The following is a 17,500-nucleotide window of genomic DNA, read 5'->3' on the forward strand; positions in this document are numbered from 1 at the left end:
ACCTGTAATCATTTTCCTCCAGGTGGTATGGATTTACATCCTAATTGCCACAGTATGATGGTCATCAGTACAGTATTGGTTGTTGGTCGTTGGCCGGAGGGGTGAGGGAAACCCAGGAGCTCCACTCCGAACACCGAATGCACAGAAATGAGCTCTCCGAACCCTGCCGGAAGCTCCCTTATATACAGGCTTTTGAGACCAGCAGCCAATCAGAACAGGGAATCACGCCGGTATGGGAGCCTATGAGACAACAGAAAAACAACAAGAATGCAGGACAAAAGAAAAAGACAGAGTACAATCCGCATTAATAAATAAATCAATAAACTTCAGTCGTAACAATATGTTTTAGAGCAGGGGTCACCAACCTTTTTGAAACTGGCAGCTACTTCTTGGGTACCAATCACTGTGAAGGGCTACCAGTTTGATGCACACTCCTTAAATACCAATTTTTCTCAATTTACTTTTAATTCTATGTTGTAATTATTAACGATAAATGATATTCATTTATTTGAAGACACTGATCATGTTGATGATTTCTCACAATAGTTATCAACAATAATTTAACAAGGTAAGAAACCGAAACATCAATATGCAACACTTTATTTGTCTGAAATAGTTTTAGTTTTTTTATATATATACCTTAATGTCATTAACACATTTTACACCAATGCAGGTGTGATTTAAAAAGAATAGCTTCAAAAAATACTACATTCAGCTTACTGGTATGTGGTGCAATGGTGAGCTATTTTTTAGAACAGGCCTGTGGGCAACTCATGTAATCCTCGTGGGCTACCTGGACCCCTGTTTTAGATGAACTCTCATTCCTATTTTCCAATTGTTTAACTTTAACCTCCGAGGGCTTGAGTGTCCACATACGTGGACAGCACATTTTAGCTCTTAAGTGGATGTTTAAAATACTTTGAATGTTTTATATTTTGTTACAGACATAAAGTGTCATCCTGCAACTGTTTTGCAGCCTATGAAATGTCCCAAACACTATTTTTAACTGTCCAAAATTTTTTTTTTAACTCTCTGAAAGTCAAAAATCTATGTTATATATGCATTAAAAAGTGTTTTAGGTAAATTCGGAGGACGAATCCATATATATATACATAATTTTTCTCTAAAAGTACATTGTATCAAAAGATGATACTTAGGTTTTTATTCTAGTTAGGTTCCAGTAAGCCCAAATAGCAAAGGTGAAATAAAGAATATATGTAAAAAACACCTTGGGCCTTAAGAGGACCCTCAATGCTTATTTGTTATTATTATTATTATTATTATTATTATTATTATTATTATTATTATTATTATAACTAATATTATTATTATCATCTTTATCATTGTATAGTGTGAGAAAGTACATTATTATGAAAGGGTCATGACACCCCCCATATTCGGGTAAGTCTACCTCAGAATTTTTTCAAAAGATGCATGATAATGGGTGTGGAGCTCCACGATCAGAGGCAGAAGTGGGCGTGGCCAGCAGGGGAGAAGGAGAGGAGTGAACAACTGTTGTCAGTCGGCTCATAAAATCAATCACTAGGTTTGAATGCAGACTCAGTGCAGCAGGTCTCTTGCCCTGTCTATTTTAACTACTAGCCCTGCAGGTAATCTAGAGGATTTAGGCAAACACAGCAGAGCGGCGATGTGTCTAAATGTGAATGAACTCATGATGAAAGACAACGTTCGCCATTCTCCAATTCTCATACTGCTCTTCCGACGAAAATGCTCGCTGCACACAAACAGCTTTGATGAATCGTCCCTGACAGCATCGTGGGGAAAAACATGCAACAAACCGTGTGGATCATGAAAACAAACACTTACAACCCTTCATGAACAGCTGTGTGCTGTGGGTCTGTGTCTCACAGCTTGGCACTGGCAGGTCTGCCTTGCCTTCGGAAAGCACGTGCAGTCATGAATAATTAAGAAGCCGGCTCTTCTCATAGGACAAGAAAACTCTGCTATGAATAATAATGAGAACTCGACGTGTCATCTTTGCACTTTTGCGCTAGGTCTGCGTTTTGATCCACCCCAAAAATCATTTGAAACCCGGAAGCTGAAATCAGCTGACAAAAGCTCAAAATTATCCAGTTTTCCCACAATTAAAGCTAACAAGTGCTAACATTGTCTTAACTGATGCTCAACACACACACACACATCTGTTACAATCTCAGAAAAAGTACTCTAGGGTTTTGTGAACCTTTAAGTATAAATAAATATACACAGTTGAAGTCAGAATTATTAGCCCTCCTGAATATTTTTGCCTCAATTTCTGTTTAACAGAAAGAAGATTTTTTCTAATCATAATAGTTTTAATAACTCATTTCTAATAGCTGATTTATTTTATCTTTGCCATGATTTCAGTTAATAATATTTGACTTGACAGTTTTTTAAGATGCTAGTATTCAGCTTAAAAAGACATTTAAAGGCTTAACTAGGTTAATTAGGCAAGTTAGGGTAATTAGGCAAGTTATTGTATTGTATAACGATTAAAAAAAGAAATAGCTTAAGGAGGCTAATAATATTGACCTTAAAATGGTCTTAACAAAATTTAAAACTGCTTTTATTTTAGCTGAAATAAAATAAATAAGACTTTCTTCAGAAGAAAAAAATATTAAGTAAAAACTGTGAAAAATGTTTTTTGGGAAAATATTTGTTAATATGTGGGAAATATTTAAAAAAAAGAAAGAAATCAAGTGACTTCAACTGTACAACTGTTACTACTATAGTTCAGGCAGTCTGACACTGAGATATTCCTGTAGGAGTTCTCTCTCTCTCTCTCTCTCTCTCTCTCTCTGTATCTCTAGTGTCTCAAAACACAGGACTGCACTCATAAACCAAAGCTCTTCAGATCACACACACACACACACACACACACACACACACACACACACACACACACACACACACACACACACACACACACACACACACACACACACACACTGCTGTTTCTCTGAAAACACAAGGAATATTCCAGCAGTGTCTGCAGTCCATCCCAATTACAGCAGTGCTGGAGGCCAGAAAGAGCTGAACAATCTCTCCAGATCCACACTGACTGACACTGTTTGCATGCTGTTTTCTCATGTGCTGCGCGTGATGGACAGCCGTCACATCCATTATAGATAGACTCTGCCTGTGTGTGTGTGCTAGAGAGATAGACCTGTAATCATATTCCACAAATACCTATTCTAATAACTCCCACACACCCAGATGCTTTTGATAAAAATATGACAGATCAGATCTCATATTTTTAGAAAAAAAAATGGGCACTTTTGCAGGAATTTTGATTTAATATGTAAATACTACTAAATATTATGTCATATAATTGTATATATTTTAAAGGCTATTTATATAAGCATTAATTGATATATTTATATTAATATTGTATATTTTTATTAAATTTAGTATGCCATTGTAAAGGCTATTTATTTATTTCAATGTGTAAAAGTGATATATTTTTGTTTTTTATTATAAATGTTGAAACCTTGCTAATTATTAAATAAATTGAAAACATGTTGAACATTTTTTAAGTAAAATTAGTAACGTTTAAGATATATTTTTGTCAATTTAAAGTTGTTTATATGTATTAAATAATATATAAATATGTATTATTTAAAACACATTAAACATATATTTTTGTATTATTTAAACATATGCTGTTTAATAATTAAAATACTATATATATATATATATATATATATATATATATATATATATATATACATACATATATATATATATATATATATATATATATATATATATATATATATATATATATATATATATATATATCTGTGTGTGTGTGTGTGTGTGTGTGTGTGTGTGTGTGTGTGTGTGTGTGTGTGTGTTTATTTGACTATATATTTTTCAAGATACTTCTATACCAATGGTTCTCAAAGTGGGGGTCGGGACCCCCTGGGGGGTCGCGGGACAATGACAAGGGGTCGCTTGGTGATATCCAAAACTCAAATAAATTTTATTAAACTATTAGAATTACCATATTTTATTCATAACCGACAGAATATAGTTAATAGTTGCATTAAAGAAACAACAAAATAAAAATAACAATCAGTCATCAGCCTTTAATTTTAAAAGCAAAATATAATTAAATCCATAAATGACTTTAAAAAACATTATATGGCTAATAGACTGTTGCATTTTTGTGTTGTCAATAAGCTCATGTTTATATTTGCCTATAGTTGTGTCTGCAACGTTTACAAATTTACAGTACAACCACCTTGAAAAATGGGGGTCGCGAGCCACTGATATGATTATTTTTGGGATCGCGGGCTAAAAAGTTTGGGAACCCCTGTTCTATACGGCTTAAAGTGACATTTAAAGGCCTAACTAGGTTAATTAGGTTAACTAGGCAGGTTAGGGTAGTTAGGCAACTTATTTTATAACGATGGTTTGTTCCAAAATATAGTGTAAAGGGGCTAATAATTTTGTCCTTAAAATGGATTTTAAAAGTTATTAACTGCCTTTATTCTAGCCGAAATAAAACAAATAAAACTTTTTCCAGAAGAAAAAATATTATTAAACATACTGTGAAAACTTCCTTGCTCTGTTAAACATCATTTGGGAAATATTTAAAAAAGAAAAAAAAATTCAAAGGGTCGGCTAGTAATTCTGACTTCAACTGTGTGTGTGAGTGTATATATATATTTATACACATATATATTCATTCATGTGTTCATCAATTATAGAAACTCTGTTTGCTAGCCTCAGATATTGCGCAGCCCTGTCAGTCTGTCAGCATGTATTCAATTCAATTTCAATTCAATTCAGCTTTAATTGTATAACACTTTTACAATGTAGATTGTGTCAAAGCAGCTTCGCATAAATGGTCATAGTAACTGGATCAGTGTTTTTCAGTTTTTAGTGTTTAAGTTCAGTTCAGTTTAGCTCAGTTCAGTGTGGTTTAAAGTCATTACTGAGAGTCCAAACACTGCAGAGCAAATTCATCGATGTGTAGCTCGACAGGTCCTGAACCATGCAAGCCAGTGGCGACAGTGGAGAGGGAAAAAAAAACTTCACCAATAGGAGAGTGAAGAAAAAAAAACATTAAGAGAAACCGAACATTTTAATTTCTCCGCTGGCCAAAAGTGTTGTGCAGAGCTGCAGTCTTAGCGGTGGAGGCTGGAAGCTGGCCTCAGCGAACACTCGTCTGTCCCTGGAGCGTCACTGGAATCAGTCTCATGCTCTCCACTCCCACATGTAACCTTAAAGGGTTAAACAATTAATGCACAGCACTACTACGTTTACAGAAAACTTTGCTATGTTATAATTCACTTACCTTTTTATGAGTTTTTGTGTGAGTGTTACCCGATATAAAAAAAAAAAACTACAACAACTGAATGTTTTGAGTAATACCCCATTTCCGCTGACTGGTACAGTACAGTATGGGTCGGTACGGCTCACCTCTATCAGGCTTTCGTTTCCACTACCAAGGGTACTATTTTGATGGGCGTGGTTTACCACAGAAAGTTTCAGTTGACGTCATTCTCGCTGGAATAAATGTCTACAGTAAAGCCGTACGGGTCGTTCACATATTAAATGAGAAGCACGTCTTACAAAACAGATGCTTTATACACATAAATATTTGTTTATAAATGTTCATTACTAACTTTCCTATGAACATGATCTGATTATAACTGCAGATCAACGACAGTGCGAAATAGCCTACTGTAACGTCTGCAGTTATATAAAATAAATAAATAAATGCAACAAAAATGAACACATACAGACCCTTACAGTCTCTCATATATTACCAATTACAGAAAAACTACACACAGCAGACATTTAGTCCTTATTTAGGTTCAAAAACAACACAAAATATCGGCCACAGTCAGAGCAAACCTCTCATCTGTGCCTGTAATCTTCACCAGCACATGTAAGCTCTGTTAGAGAGTGATTCCCAGTTCATAATAGTCAAAAAAAAGATGATAAACATGGGAGCTTGTTCATGATTCAGTTTGCTGCAACAATTTGCTCCTTTGTTTTGTCGGGCTTCTCCTTTGTTTCTCTGTGCTTCACTCTCACGTTTGTCGAAGACACTTCAATAATCACGCTCACGTTATTATCATCAGCTCAAGAAGTTCATTATATCAAATATAGATGCAATGGCGAGCTCCCTGGAGAAAACGAAAACCGCTTGCACTTTTAGACAGGCTCGTAAAAAGGCAACAGGACACGACAGATTTTGTTCTTCTTGGCTTTGTGTCTGTACATCAAGACGACGACAAGGTTTGTTTCATCCATGGCTCATTATTAGATGCATATAGTATTGTGGTGTAATGTCTTGGCTGTGTATTTAAAACATGACGGTTCCTTTGTTTTCATTCTGGCTAGCTCCACTCGAGCTTGTGACATATCTCTCTTACCAATCAGCGTTCAGCTACACGTGTAGCTCCATCTTTTGGTACCCTTTCTCGTGTTTGGTACCCTTTTGAAAGTGCCGAAAAAGTGGTATGGTACGATACGGTTTGATACACCTTTTGACAGTGTAAACGGTCATAAAAGCGATTCGAGCCGTACCACTCAATGGAAACGGGGCATATGAAGCTGTAATGTAGCCGTGGCGTGAGTGAATTTTGGTGTGACGCCCCACCATGGAAGAAATAATGTAGTGGAAACCATGCACTGTATGTGAACACGTCACTGAAATAACTCCCACACACCCAGATGCCATCTCTTTGCAGACTTTATTATGGCAGTTTGGATGTCATATTTTGAGGTAAAAACCTGGACAATTTTTGCAGGAATTTCTGGAGAAAAGGTGGAGATCGACCCTGTGACCAACCAGAAAACAAGTACCAAGTTCTGGATCCGCCAGAAGCCCATTTCCATCGACTCGGACCTGCTGTGTGCCTGCGACCTGGTGGAGGAGAAGAGTCCAAGTCAGTCAAATATAACAATACTAGAGCTGCATCTACACTTTATTTGTGTTTGTGTGCGTGTGTGTGTGTGCGTGCAAGAGGTTAGAAATGTGTGTTATGGTCTCCAAGGCTGCTGTTATTTCTGCAAAAATCATTAAAAGTTGTCATATTTTAAATTAATCAGCTTATTTTTTACAGACATTGTCCTATTATGTCTAAATAATTTAGGAATAGTAAAAAAAAATATATGTATAATATATTAAAAAATATTATAATATATATAAGAAGATTATAATAAGAAGAATTAAAATGGTATTCAAAAATATTTTAACAATAATTAATTGTTAATATAGTTCAACATGAAATGTTAAATATACATTTTAAATAGTCGTAAAATGTAGATTATTTTTATTAAATTTAAAGAATAAATGTCTTATACACTATGAATGTTTTTATAATAATAATATTTAATTAAATAATAAAATAAATAATTAAATAAATATTATTTAATTTCTTTTGTTTCTACTGTATTTTTTCATCTAGAATTACAGTCTTAGTTATTTAAAAAAGTATTTATTAAATTGTTTAAAACGTGTATGTAACATTCATATTTGTATTACTAACATTACATTGTTATTATTTTAATTGCTGTTTATATTATTTTACCATATTAATTTCTATTATTTTTATTGTACGGTATAATTTAGTATGCCATTGCAAATCTTCATCACAAATTTAAGTTGTAGAAAAAATCTGTAATTTCTACAGTCATTATCAATATCAAAAACCGTTTTACTTTTGAAAACATTATATTAATTATTGTGTGTGTGTGTGTGTGTGTGTGTGTGTGTGTGTGTGTGTGTGTGTGTGTGTGTCATGTAATTTTCTTTCTTACTTTAATGATCACTTCATTTTGAAATGCACGAAAAACAGTAAAATTATTCAGATGTTTTAAAAAAAAATTGCAATTTACTATTTTATTTATATTATATCACAATATGTATACTAGATTTTAATTTAGTATTTAAATAATATGCACAATTATTTAAAACATATTTAACATTTATGTTTCATTATATAAAAATGTATTTGTAATTTTTTAAATGCCATTTATTTATTGTCATTATATATTTATTGTCATATTTATTGTCAAGTATATTATTCTTATTACTATTATTATCATTTTATAGTATTATTTAGTGTGCTATATTATTACTTGTAATATATATTTAATATTTTAGATATAAAAGTAATTATTGTGTAAAAACCATGCTACTTTTCAATATCCTTTGCTCATTATAAAAGTACGAACAGTTTAATTAGAAACAAACAAACATTTCATTATACAGTAAACGCACATTAAAGTTGAACACATTCTTGTGAAATGAAGTCCTGAATTTCAGTCTTTTTGAAATGCTCCAGTGCAGTAATATAATCAGAGAGAAGGTGCCTGTGGTTTATGTATAAACTTCCTCCACATCGGCGACGTGACAGATTCAGTGTTGCTCTGCAAAGTCAGCAAGACATTTATATTGCATTACACCTCCAGGAAATCTCTCACTGAAGACACAGAATATATTTGCTGTGTCTCTGTGTGTTGTTTGCACTGGTGAAGTGATGCAGACGTGTACTTTTAGCGGAAATGACAGAGACACTGATTGATGAACAGAAGACACATTCACTGATGCTCCAGTCCTTCAGTGTGTATGTTCACTGGGATGTTCCCTTTATTATATGTTCTGTGAATGTGTTTTAAGATGTCATTAGGCATGGGTCGGTACACGATTCTAGTGGTATAATAACCTTGGATAGATATATCACTGTTTCACGGTATCATGGTGGTGTGATTACTGCTCTAAAATAGGTTCTTTTTACATGTCTGGGTAACAAGTGATTGATGTTTGCTAAATTGTGGGCTGATCATTAGCTCTTGATGGTGGAGGCTTCTGTTGGAGAACCTGTTGCCCTAACAGCTAAATAAAATAGTCACAAAAGAATTAAACTTACATATACCGTATATTGAAACCGGTTATCATCCCATGCCTCGATGTCATTATTAACTAGTGCTTTTAATTGTAATAATGCTGCAAGATATTACTATTTTAATTTAGTTAAAAAAAATAAATGCAGCCTCGGTGAGCAGAAACATATGACTGTACACCTTATAGACCACAAATGTATGATTAAATGTACTTTCAGATAGATATATGTATATTTGAGGAAATAATCAATATAGGTTTGATGAAAGTGTGCATGATTTAGCTTGCTTGCTTTATTTATATTTAATTTTATTTTTAACTTGATCTATCAATTATTTGCTTTTCTATATGCATTTGAAAAACTTCTTGGTATTTGCTCTTTACCTTACATTTTATTTTATTTTCAACTCGACCCATCAAATAGTTTTTTTCTTAGATGCATTAGATGCTATTTAGTTTACATTATTGTAAAGCTTTGGGGATTGTTTTATTTTATTGAATTTATTTAGTTTTTTATTTAATTAATTTAAAATGTTTTTTTTTTTTTTTGAATAATGAAATTATATATATAATTGTAATTTATTTTATATTTAATTTTAATCTTATTTTATTTACAACTTGACCAATCAAATAGTTTTTCCCTAGATGAGTTTAAAAACTTTGTAGTATTAGCTATTACGTTTACAATATTGTAAAGCTTTGGAGATTGTTTTGTTTATTTAATTTATTTTATTGTTATTAATCAATTAATTTATTTATTTTACTTTTAATTGTAATTTATTTCATATTTTTAATTAAAAAAATTTATTATTTATTTTTATTTTCTTTTTTGTTATTTTATTTTTGTATTTTATTTAAATATAAAATTTGTAATTTTTTAGCTTCAATTGTATATTATTATTTTTTAAACTTAAATTAATTTTTATTTAAATATTTAATTGATTTTATTTAGTTTTTCTTTATTTTTAATTACTTTTTTATTTTATTTTTTATAAAAATATTTAAATTTGTTGGTAATGTTATGTACTTGAATTCTTTATTTTTTATTTTAATTAATTTAGATTTTTTTATATTTATTTTTAATGTTTTTACTTTTAATTGTGTTATTTATTTCTTTTATTTTTTTATTTAAATTTGTATTAAAACATTTAAGTTTTTCTATTTTTTTTACATTTTTATTTAAAATATTTACATTTATTAGTAATGTTTTTACTTTTAATTTTATATAATTTTTTTTCTTTTAATCAATTATTTTTTTTTTTACATTTTTATTCAAATATTTATTTTTATTTAATAAATTTTTTATTTTTTTATATTTTTGGTTTATTATTTTTTTTTAATAAATAAAATATTTAATTTATTTTAATTTAAATTGTATTCATTTATTTTTTCCCTTATTCATCTTTAACTACTGGATGTTGATCTGCCAGTCATCTACTATGCCTGTACATTTATTTTCTGATTCTAATCAGATTTTTATGCTTCCTTTGTAGATCATGCAATATTTAAACTCACATATCTCAGCAACCACGACTACAAAGCTCTGTACTTCGAGTGTGACGCTGCTACCGTCAATGAGATTGTGCTCAAGGTAAAGTTCAACTCTTAATTACGCCTCTGCATTTTTACCTATTCATGTTTTTACTGCGTTTCTTTGTAAATTCAGGGTTCTAACAGGGTCATTTCTAAAATATCATGGAATTATAATGTAATGTAATGTTTTGTCATCACTTTAGACATTACGCTAGAGAATCATTCAAACACTAGCACTAAAGTGACGTTAGTGAATTAGTAACGGCTTCTAATAAAAAAGGGGCTTTTAGACTCTCCGTGTTTGATTTTCTTATTTATATAAACTATTGTGCTGTCGAACAGTTGTATAAACGCAATATCACACCTGTAGCAGTGCAATATGGCTGTATATCAGTGCTGGCGGGACGGCCTGTGGCCTCGTGCCAATGCACGCTTCCCACCAGTGCTGATATACAGCCATATCGCACTGCTGCTCATGGTGTGATATTGCTCATATATTTAAATGTGTGTGTGTGTGTGTGTATTTATTTATTTATTTTCAAAAAACGCTGTTCAAACAGGCATGGATGTTCTGGAATTTTTCCGGAAAAGAGCATTCACACACATCCTTTTCAAAATAACGAAAATTCTGACATCATTAACTAGAAATAAGCTCTAAACGGCTGCGCTTGTATTTGTAAACATAGAAGTCTGGCTTTTGCTGATGGTCTGACTTTTATTTAAAGCTTTAGCATTCATGCAGTTGTTGTCACAGAGACATCCAAAGGCAGAAGCTGGAACCACAACTAAATGTTTACACATTAGACTACATTACAAACTTACAAACATTATGTCGATGCATAGGTATTGTGAACAACTTCGATCAAAACATATCGTGGAACACTTTCACATGCCGAGATGTACATAATGTGTGTGTCCTGGAGCTTACCGGCTGCTTCACGTGCACACGCGTCAAGCAACTGAAGCAGAGCCTGAATGTAAACAGCGGTTTATCATAAGCATTTTATCGATGATTTTTACAAAGTTGGCATTAAGAAGGCAAACAACTAGCAGCTAAATGTGTCTGGAAAAATATTCAAAGGCTTTTATTTTCATGAACAACACGGAGGTAAATGCGTCTGATTGTTCTGATTGGCTGGAGTAGATGTCTCACGTGAGCACGCCAAGTATGAGCGCGCTCTTTCCTGCAATTTTCTTTCTGTATTCACACAGTGCAGCATTCCGGCAATTTACTAGTAGTCTTACAACTTCTCTTTCTGGAAAATTGGCAGAACAAATTTACCGGTATTTTCAAAAAGGGCCTGTTCACACATACAGAACTTTCCGGAAAATTGACGGTAATTTTCCAGACTGGTCTTTATGTGTGAAAGGGACTAGTGTCGCCTCTTGGTGATTCTATGCTCTTTGGCTGCCGTGTAAAATCCTGTTGCTTTGTTTACCACAGGATTAGTTTTTTTATTCATTATATTAGTAATGTTTCTTATTATTTGTATTTAGTAAATATACTGTTAGTTAAAAGGTTGCCAGTGTTACCAGTTGAAACCTAAAGTGGCTATGACGTCTTAAAATATATGGTAAGAGTCCTAAAAAGGGTTTAAAAGTTATTGAATTTCACTCTCTGATTCTCATATATACCCTGTTTACAGAATGTGTTGCTGTTTTTTTTCACCCAGGTGAACTACATCCTGGAGTCTCGTGCCAGCACATCGAGAGCGGATTATTTTGCCCAGAAACAGCGCAAACTGAGCCGCCGCACGAGCTTTAGTTTCCAGAAGGACAAAAAGTCAGGCCAGTAAAGCTGGAGGATGAAACCGTTCAGCCAACTCTAGACCAAGAGAAAGAGACGGGCCTGTGTGAGGAACAGAGGAACATCAAAAAGGTAAAAACCTAAGAAAGAGGAGAACGCCGTGGTCTTGTTCCAGATGGAGAAAATCAGCCTTTCCGAGAGCTGATGGTCCGTAATCATATCAGAGCACTAAAGCTCCACGCTGTCACTCGAATGTACTCGCAAAACCAACCAACAATCTGACTGAACATTTAGATATTAGCCATCGCCCAGACCAGACCAAACCATCAGCTGGACTCTGGATGCCAAGGGCCGAGAACTTGCTGCTGTTTTGCGTCAGTTTTCAAAGACTTCCTTCTTCCACTGCCTACAAATGAACTGTACATAAACGCGCACCAAAACCAACGCAGTCGGAAACTTCGAAAAGCCAGAATGAGCAAGCGAAACCGTATTAGCCGTTCCCGTATGTTTCAGAGATGTTAAGCGGCAGCACTTTACTTGAAGGGGTGTTCGTAAGGAAGTCACGACAGCTTTATGATCATGACGTGACTCTATTTTGCTTTGCATGCTTATGACTACAGCCTTTAAGTGTCATTCGCGCAGTTATGTCATTTTAAATCCAAAGCTGGTGTTATTTGAGATGCCTTTAAATGAATACATCATACCTGTCTTTATCACGACAGCTTGACATTATTATCAAGACTATATAACTTGTTATAAATCTGTCATAAACATGATAGTTGTCCGACAGCTGTCTTTAAATGTCATTCGCTCAGTTATGTCTTTTTATGCATGAGTTACATTGTTTGAGATGCCTTCGTTATGACAACTTCACATAAGCGAATACATTATAACCTGTCTTTGTTGCGACAACTTGACATTATGAACACAATATAACTTGCATGCTTATGACAACTGTCTTTAAGTGTCGTTTGGACAGTTGTCATTTTAAATCCAAAGCTGATATTATTTGAGATGCCTTCGGTATGACACCTTGACAAACTAATACATCATAACCTGGCTTTGTCTTTGTTGCGACAACTTGACATTATCAAGACAATTGAATTTTTTGTTTGCATGCTTATGACAACTGTCGTTAAGTGTCATTTGCACAGTTATGTCATGTTAAATGCAAAGGTGACAGTGTTTGAGATGCCTTCGTTATGACAACTTGACATAAACAAATACATTATAACCTGTCTTTGTTACAACAACTTGACATTATCAAGAATATTTAACATTTTGTTTCCATGCTAATGACAACTGTCGTTAAGAGTCATTTGCACAGTTAAGTCATGTTAAATGCGAAGGTGACATTGTTTGAGATGCCTTCGTTATGACATCTTGACATAAACTTATACATCATAACCTGGCTTTGTCTTTGTCGTGACAACGTGACTTTATCAGGACAATATAACTTTTGTTTGCATGCTTATAATATAACTAGTCTGTCGTGACAAATTGACATCAATATAACTTGTCATAAATCTGTCATAAACATGATCATCATGAGGCCATTACAATTGTGTCTTAAATGTTATAACTGCGTCATTAATATTTCTCTTGACCTCTTAAACTACAGTTGTACGAATTGAATTGGTCATTAAAATGTCGTTAAATATTTATGATGCTTTTGTTAAATTATTCCACAGAGTAATGACACTTTCACAGAACAGCTCCAATGACAAAAGCCATCAAAAAAATATTCATGATGCAACCATAATGGACTATCATGTTTATGACAGATTCATGACAAGTTATTTTGTCTTGATAATGTCAAGTTGTTATGACAAAGACAAAGTTATAACACATTAGCTTATGTCAAGCTGTCATAACGAAGGTATCTCAAAAATGTAATATGACATGACTGTGCAAATGACACTTAAAGACAGCTGACATTTTAAATGACATAAGCTAACAAACTAAAACATCATAACCTGCCTGTGTCATGACAACTTGGCATTATCAAGACAAAATAACTTGTCATAAATCTGTCATAAACATGATAGTCCATTATGATTGCATCATGATGCATTTTTGATCGCTTTTGTCATTAAAAATGTTCTGTAAGAGTGTCAATAGAGTCGAATGATTTTTCAGCCTTTCCGAGAGCTGATGGTCCGTAATCATATCAGAGCACTAAAGCTCCACGCTGTCACTCGAATGTACTCGCAAAACCAACCAACAATCTGACTGAACATTTAGATATTAGCCAATGACAAAAGCCATCAAAAAATATTCATGATGCAACCATAATGGACTATCATGTTTATGACAGATTTATGACAAGTTATTTTGTCTTGATAATGTCAAGTTGTTATGACAAAGACAAAGTTATAACACATTAGCTTATGTCAAGCTGTCATAACGAAGGTATCTCAAAAATGTAATATGACATGACTGTGCAAATGACACTTAAAGACAGCTGACATTTTAAATGACAGAAGCTAACAAACTAAAACATCATAACCTGCCTGTGTCATGACAACTTGGCATTATCAAGACAAAATAACTTGTCATACATCTGTCATAAACATGATAGTCCATTATGATTGCATCATGATGCATTTTTGATCGCTTTTGTCATTAAAAATGTTCTGTAAGAGTGTCAATAGTGTCGAATGATTTAATGAAAGCGTCATTCATATTTATTGACATTTTAAAGGCCAATTTAATTTGTACAACCATAGTTCAAGAAGTCAAGAGAAATGTTACTGACGCTGTTATAACATTCATGACACTATTATAATGGCCTCATGATGATCATGTTTATGACAGATTTATGACAAAAACAGGTTATGTATTTATGTCAAATTGTTATAACAAGGTTTGTAGTTTTCTTTACTAATGCAATACAAATGAATAAATAAACGGGGAAAAATAAAAACATGAATCGCAAAATACGCAAAGCTGCTCATTTACGAATATTGCTTACAGTGCACTATAATGAGACATCCCAAACAATGTCATCATTGCATTTAAAATGACATAACTGAGCTATTAACACTTAATGACAGCTGTTATAAGCATGCATCTCATGTTCTGTCACTTTTCTAAAGGTGTCTTACGAACTCGAGCTTCAAGTAAAGTGTTACTTGTTAAGTCAAACAGACATCGATGCATAAAGGGATGCTTTTTTTTTTCCTTTTTTTTTTTTTTTTTTAACAAAAACGATGTAAATAGCAACTGCATTCAGGGTTTGATGACAAACCCTCTTTGGCCATAGTACTTCAGTGCCTGCTACAGATCAACTGCATTTGTGTTACTTTTTTTTTTTAGATTTTATTAAGCATCCGCTGATTCAGTCAGGTCAAAAATGCCTGCAAACTTTTTACCAACCGAGGAAGCCGCTAGGTTTAGGAATGACCGATTTTTAACGATCAAATACAAAATGAATAACTACTTCTTTGGACTGTGACTGTGTTTCTCCCTTCTTTTAATTGCATATATTATAATAACGAACCAATCGGCGGCTAGATGGCGGCTTTGGCTCCTCTGACTGTCTGCAATGGGAATGTATGACGTTTTTGCCACGTTTCTTGGTAAATGTTTCAGAAAACATTTTAAAAATAGGTTCATTTCATCTGCAAGGAATGGCTCCATCTCCCCACCAAATCTGCCGTTTCAGCCTGTTTCTGTCTTTGTGTAACTCCACTCCAACCGCTGCTGTTGTTCAACTGGATTCAGGGTGTTCGTTCTATCCAAAACTGTTCTGACTCAGGTTTCCGACTGCCATGTTGTCTTGACTGATCCTGTTTCATTTTGTTTTTTTTCTGTGTGTCTGTCAAAGCCGGAGAGCAATGACTGACGCTCAGTTGGACAAAGACAGCATGTGTTCCTGTGACGGGGATTACAGCTGAATAGACATTTCAAATAAGAAACTTTATTTATAATATTACAATGACCTGGGGGGGGGTTATCATGCGGCCTATGGAATCAACAATATTTGCTACAGTACATCTATACTGTATATATGTAGATTTTCTAATTAAAGACTGAACTACAGTGGTTTTGTGCTGGTGTTTTTATTGAATTTATTTATTTATTTATTTATTTATTTTTTACAGTTTATTAATTCATTCATTTTCTTTTCGGCTCACTCCCTTTAATAATCACAGCGGAATTAACCACCAATTTATCCAGCATATGTTTTACGCCTCGGATGCCCTTCCAGCTGCAACCCATCACTGGGAAACACCCATACACACTCATTCACACACATAAACTATGGACAAATAAGCCTACCCAATTCACCCTATACCACATGTCTTTAGCCTTGTGGGGCAAACCGAAGCACCCAGAGGAAACACACGCCAACACACAGCTGAGGTTCATGTAATATGTACATACAAAAAAATTACATTTAAATGTATTACAGCATATTAAAAAATATGTGGCAATCTATGTAGTTTAAATTTATAAATATATTCTTTAAAATTGTTTTAAAATTTTTAAAAAGCTGGCTTGTGTTTTCACAAGACTTATAAGAATAGTACAAATGACCTCTGCACCCTCTGTAGTTAGAGATTGATTAGAGTAGATTGATTAGTTAGAGATCGATTCTGGACATGACAGGGTGTACTCACACTAGGCTATGCGAACCGTGCCCAGGCGTATTTCCCGGTTCGTTTGATAAGTGTGAGTGCTCTGAATTGCGCCCAGGCACAGTTGGGTTGGCTGGTGCTCTGTTGATTTATACCTTATCAGATTGTACAACCTCCTATTTAAAAAGTAGGTAGCACATTTTGATGACTCAATATGCTACCAATCAGGGTTTGCTACTAGTGTTAATTTTAATTTGGAGTAGTGTGATACGAAACTGTAATGCTGTGTTCACACCAGATAAATCGCGCTATTCGCGCGTAAATTGCTGCGTAAACATTTGAGTTTACTCGCTTCATTCGCGCGTCAAATCCGCTTCATTCGCGTGTCAAATTCACTTCAAAACAGACGCGGATTCGCGTGATGGGCAGGGCTTCTGTCTGCCCGGTGACTCTAGCTTCATAGCTAAATGGCTAACATGGATTTTATGAAGAAAATAACAGTGTTTATGTGCTTTATGGAGACATCCTTTCAGAGGTGCATCCAGCTCTGTGAGCTCATAAACTCCTCCAGAAACTGAACCTGGATGACGGAGACTTTCAGCGGTGTTTCTGAGTGAGCCAAGCCCAGTTTGATGACTTGTTGTTGGTGTCGCCTGGAGGATTTTCCCCGGGACACCATCAACAGGTTCTACGTCACAATCACGCCCCCACAAGAGCAAGCTTCTGATAGGTTAACGCGGCGCGAATGTCCGCTGAAGTTCAGATTTTTGA

The 17,500-nt window shown here is 34.0% G+C and overlaps 1 protein-coding gene across 7 annotated transcripts in view; it reads left to right on the forward strand.

Annotated features, from left to right (window-relative positions):
- mapkap1 (MAPK associated protein 1) overlaps nucleotides 1-16,190 on the forward strand; it is a 105,560-nt gene extending 89,370 nt beyond the window's left edge. The window contains exons 10-13 of one of the 7 annotated variants that reach the window (XR_012406659.1): nucleotides 6,771-6,908; nucleotides 10,360-10,457; nucleotides 12,073-13,495; nucleotides 14,026-16,190. Coding sequence is in view for 1 of the 7 variants with exons in the window: in XM_003198574.7 (XP_003198622.1) it covers nucleotides 6,771-6,908; nucleotides 10,360-10,457; nucleotides 12,073-12,195 (359 nt within the window). In the remaining 6 variants the exon portion in view is untranslated. Of the gene's footprint in view, nucleotides 1-6,770; nucleotides 6,909-10,359; nucleotides 10,744-10,842 lie in introns of all 7 variants that reach the window. The other 6 variants (XR_012406661.1, XR_012406660.1, XR_012406662.1 and 3 more) reach the window with 6 other exon arrangements.
- Nucleotides 16,191-17,500: the final 1,310 nt, after the last annotated feature.

Source organism: Danio rerio, chromosome 5 (assembly GCF_049306965.1).
Source record: "Danio rerio strain Tuebingen ecotype United States chromosome 5, GRCz12tu, whole genome shotgun sequence".
Lineage (NCBI taxonomy): Eukaryota > Metazoa > Chordata > Actinopteri > Cypriniformes > Danionidae > Danio > Danio rerio.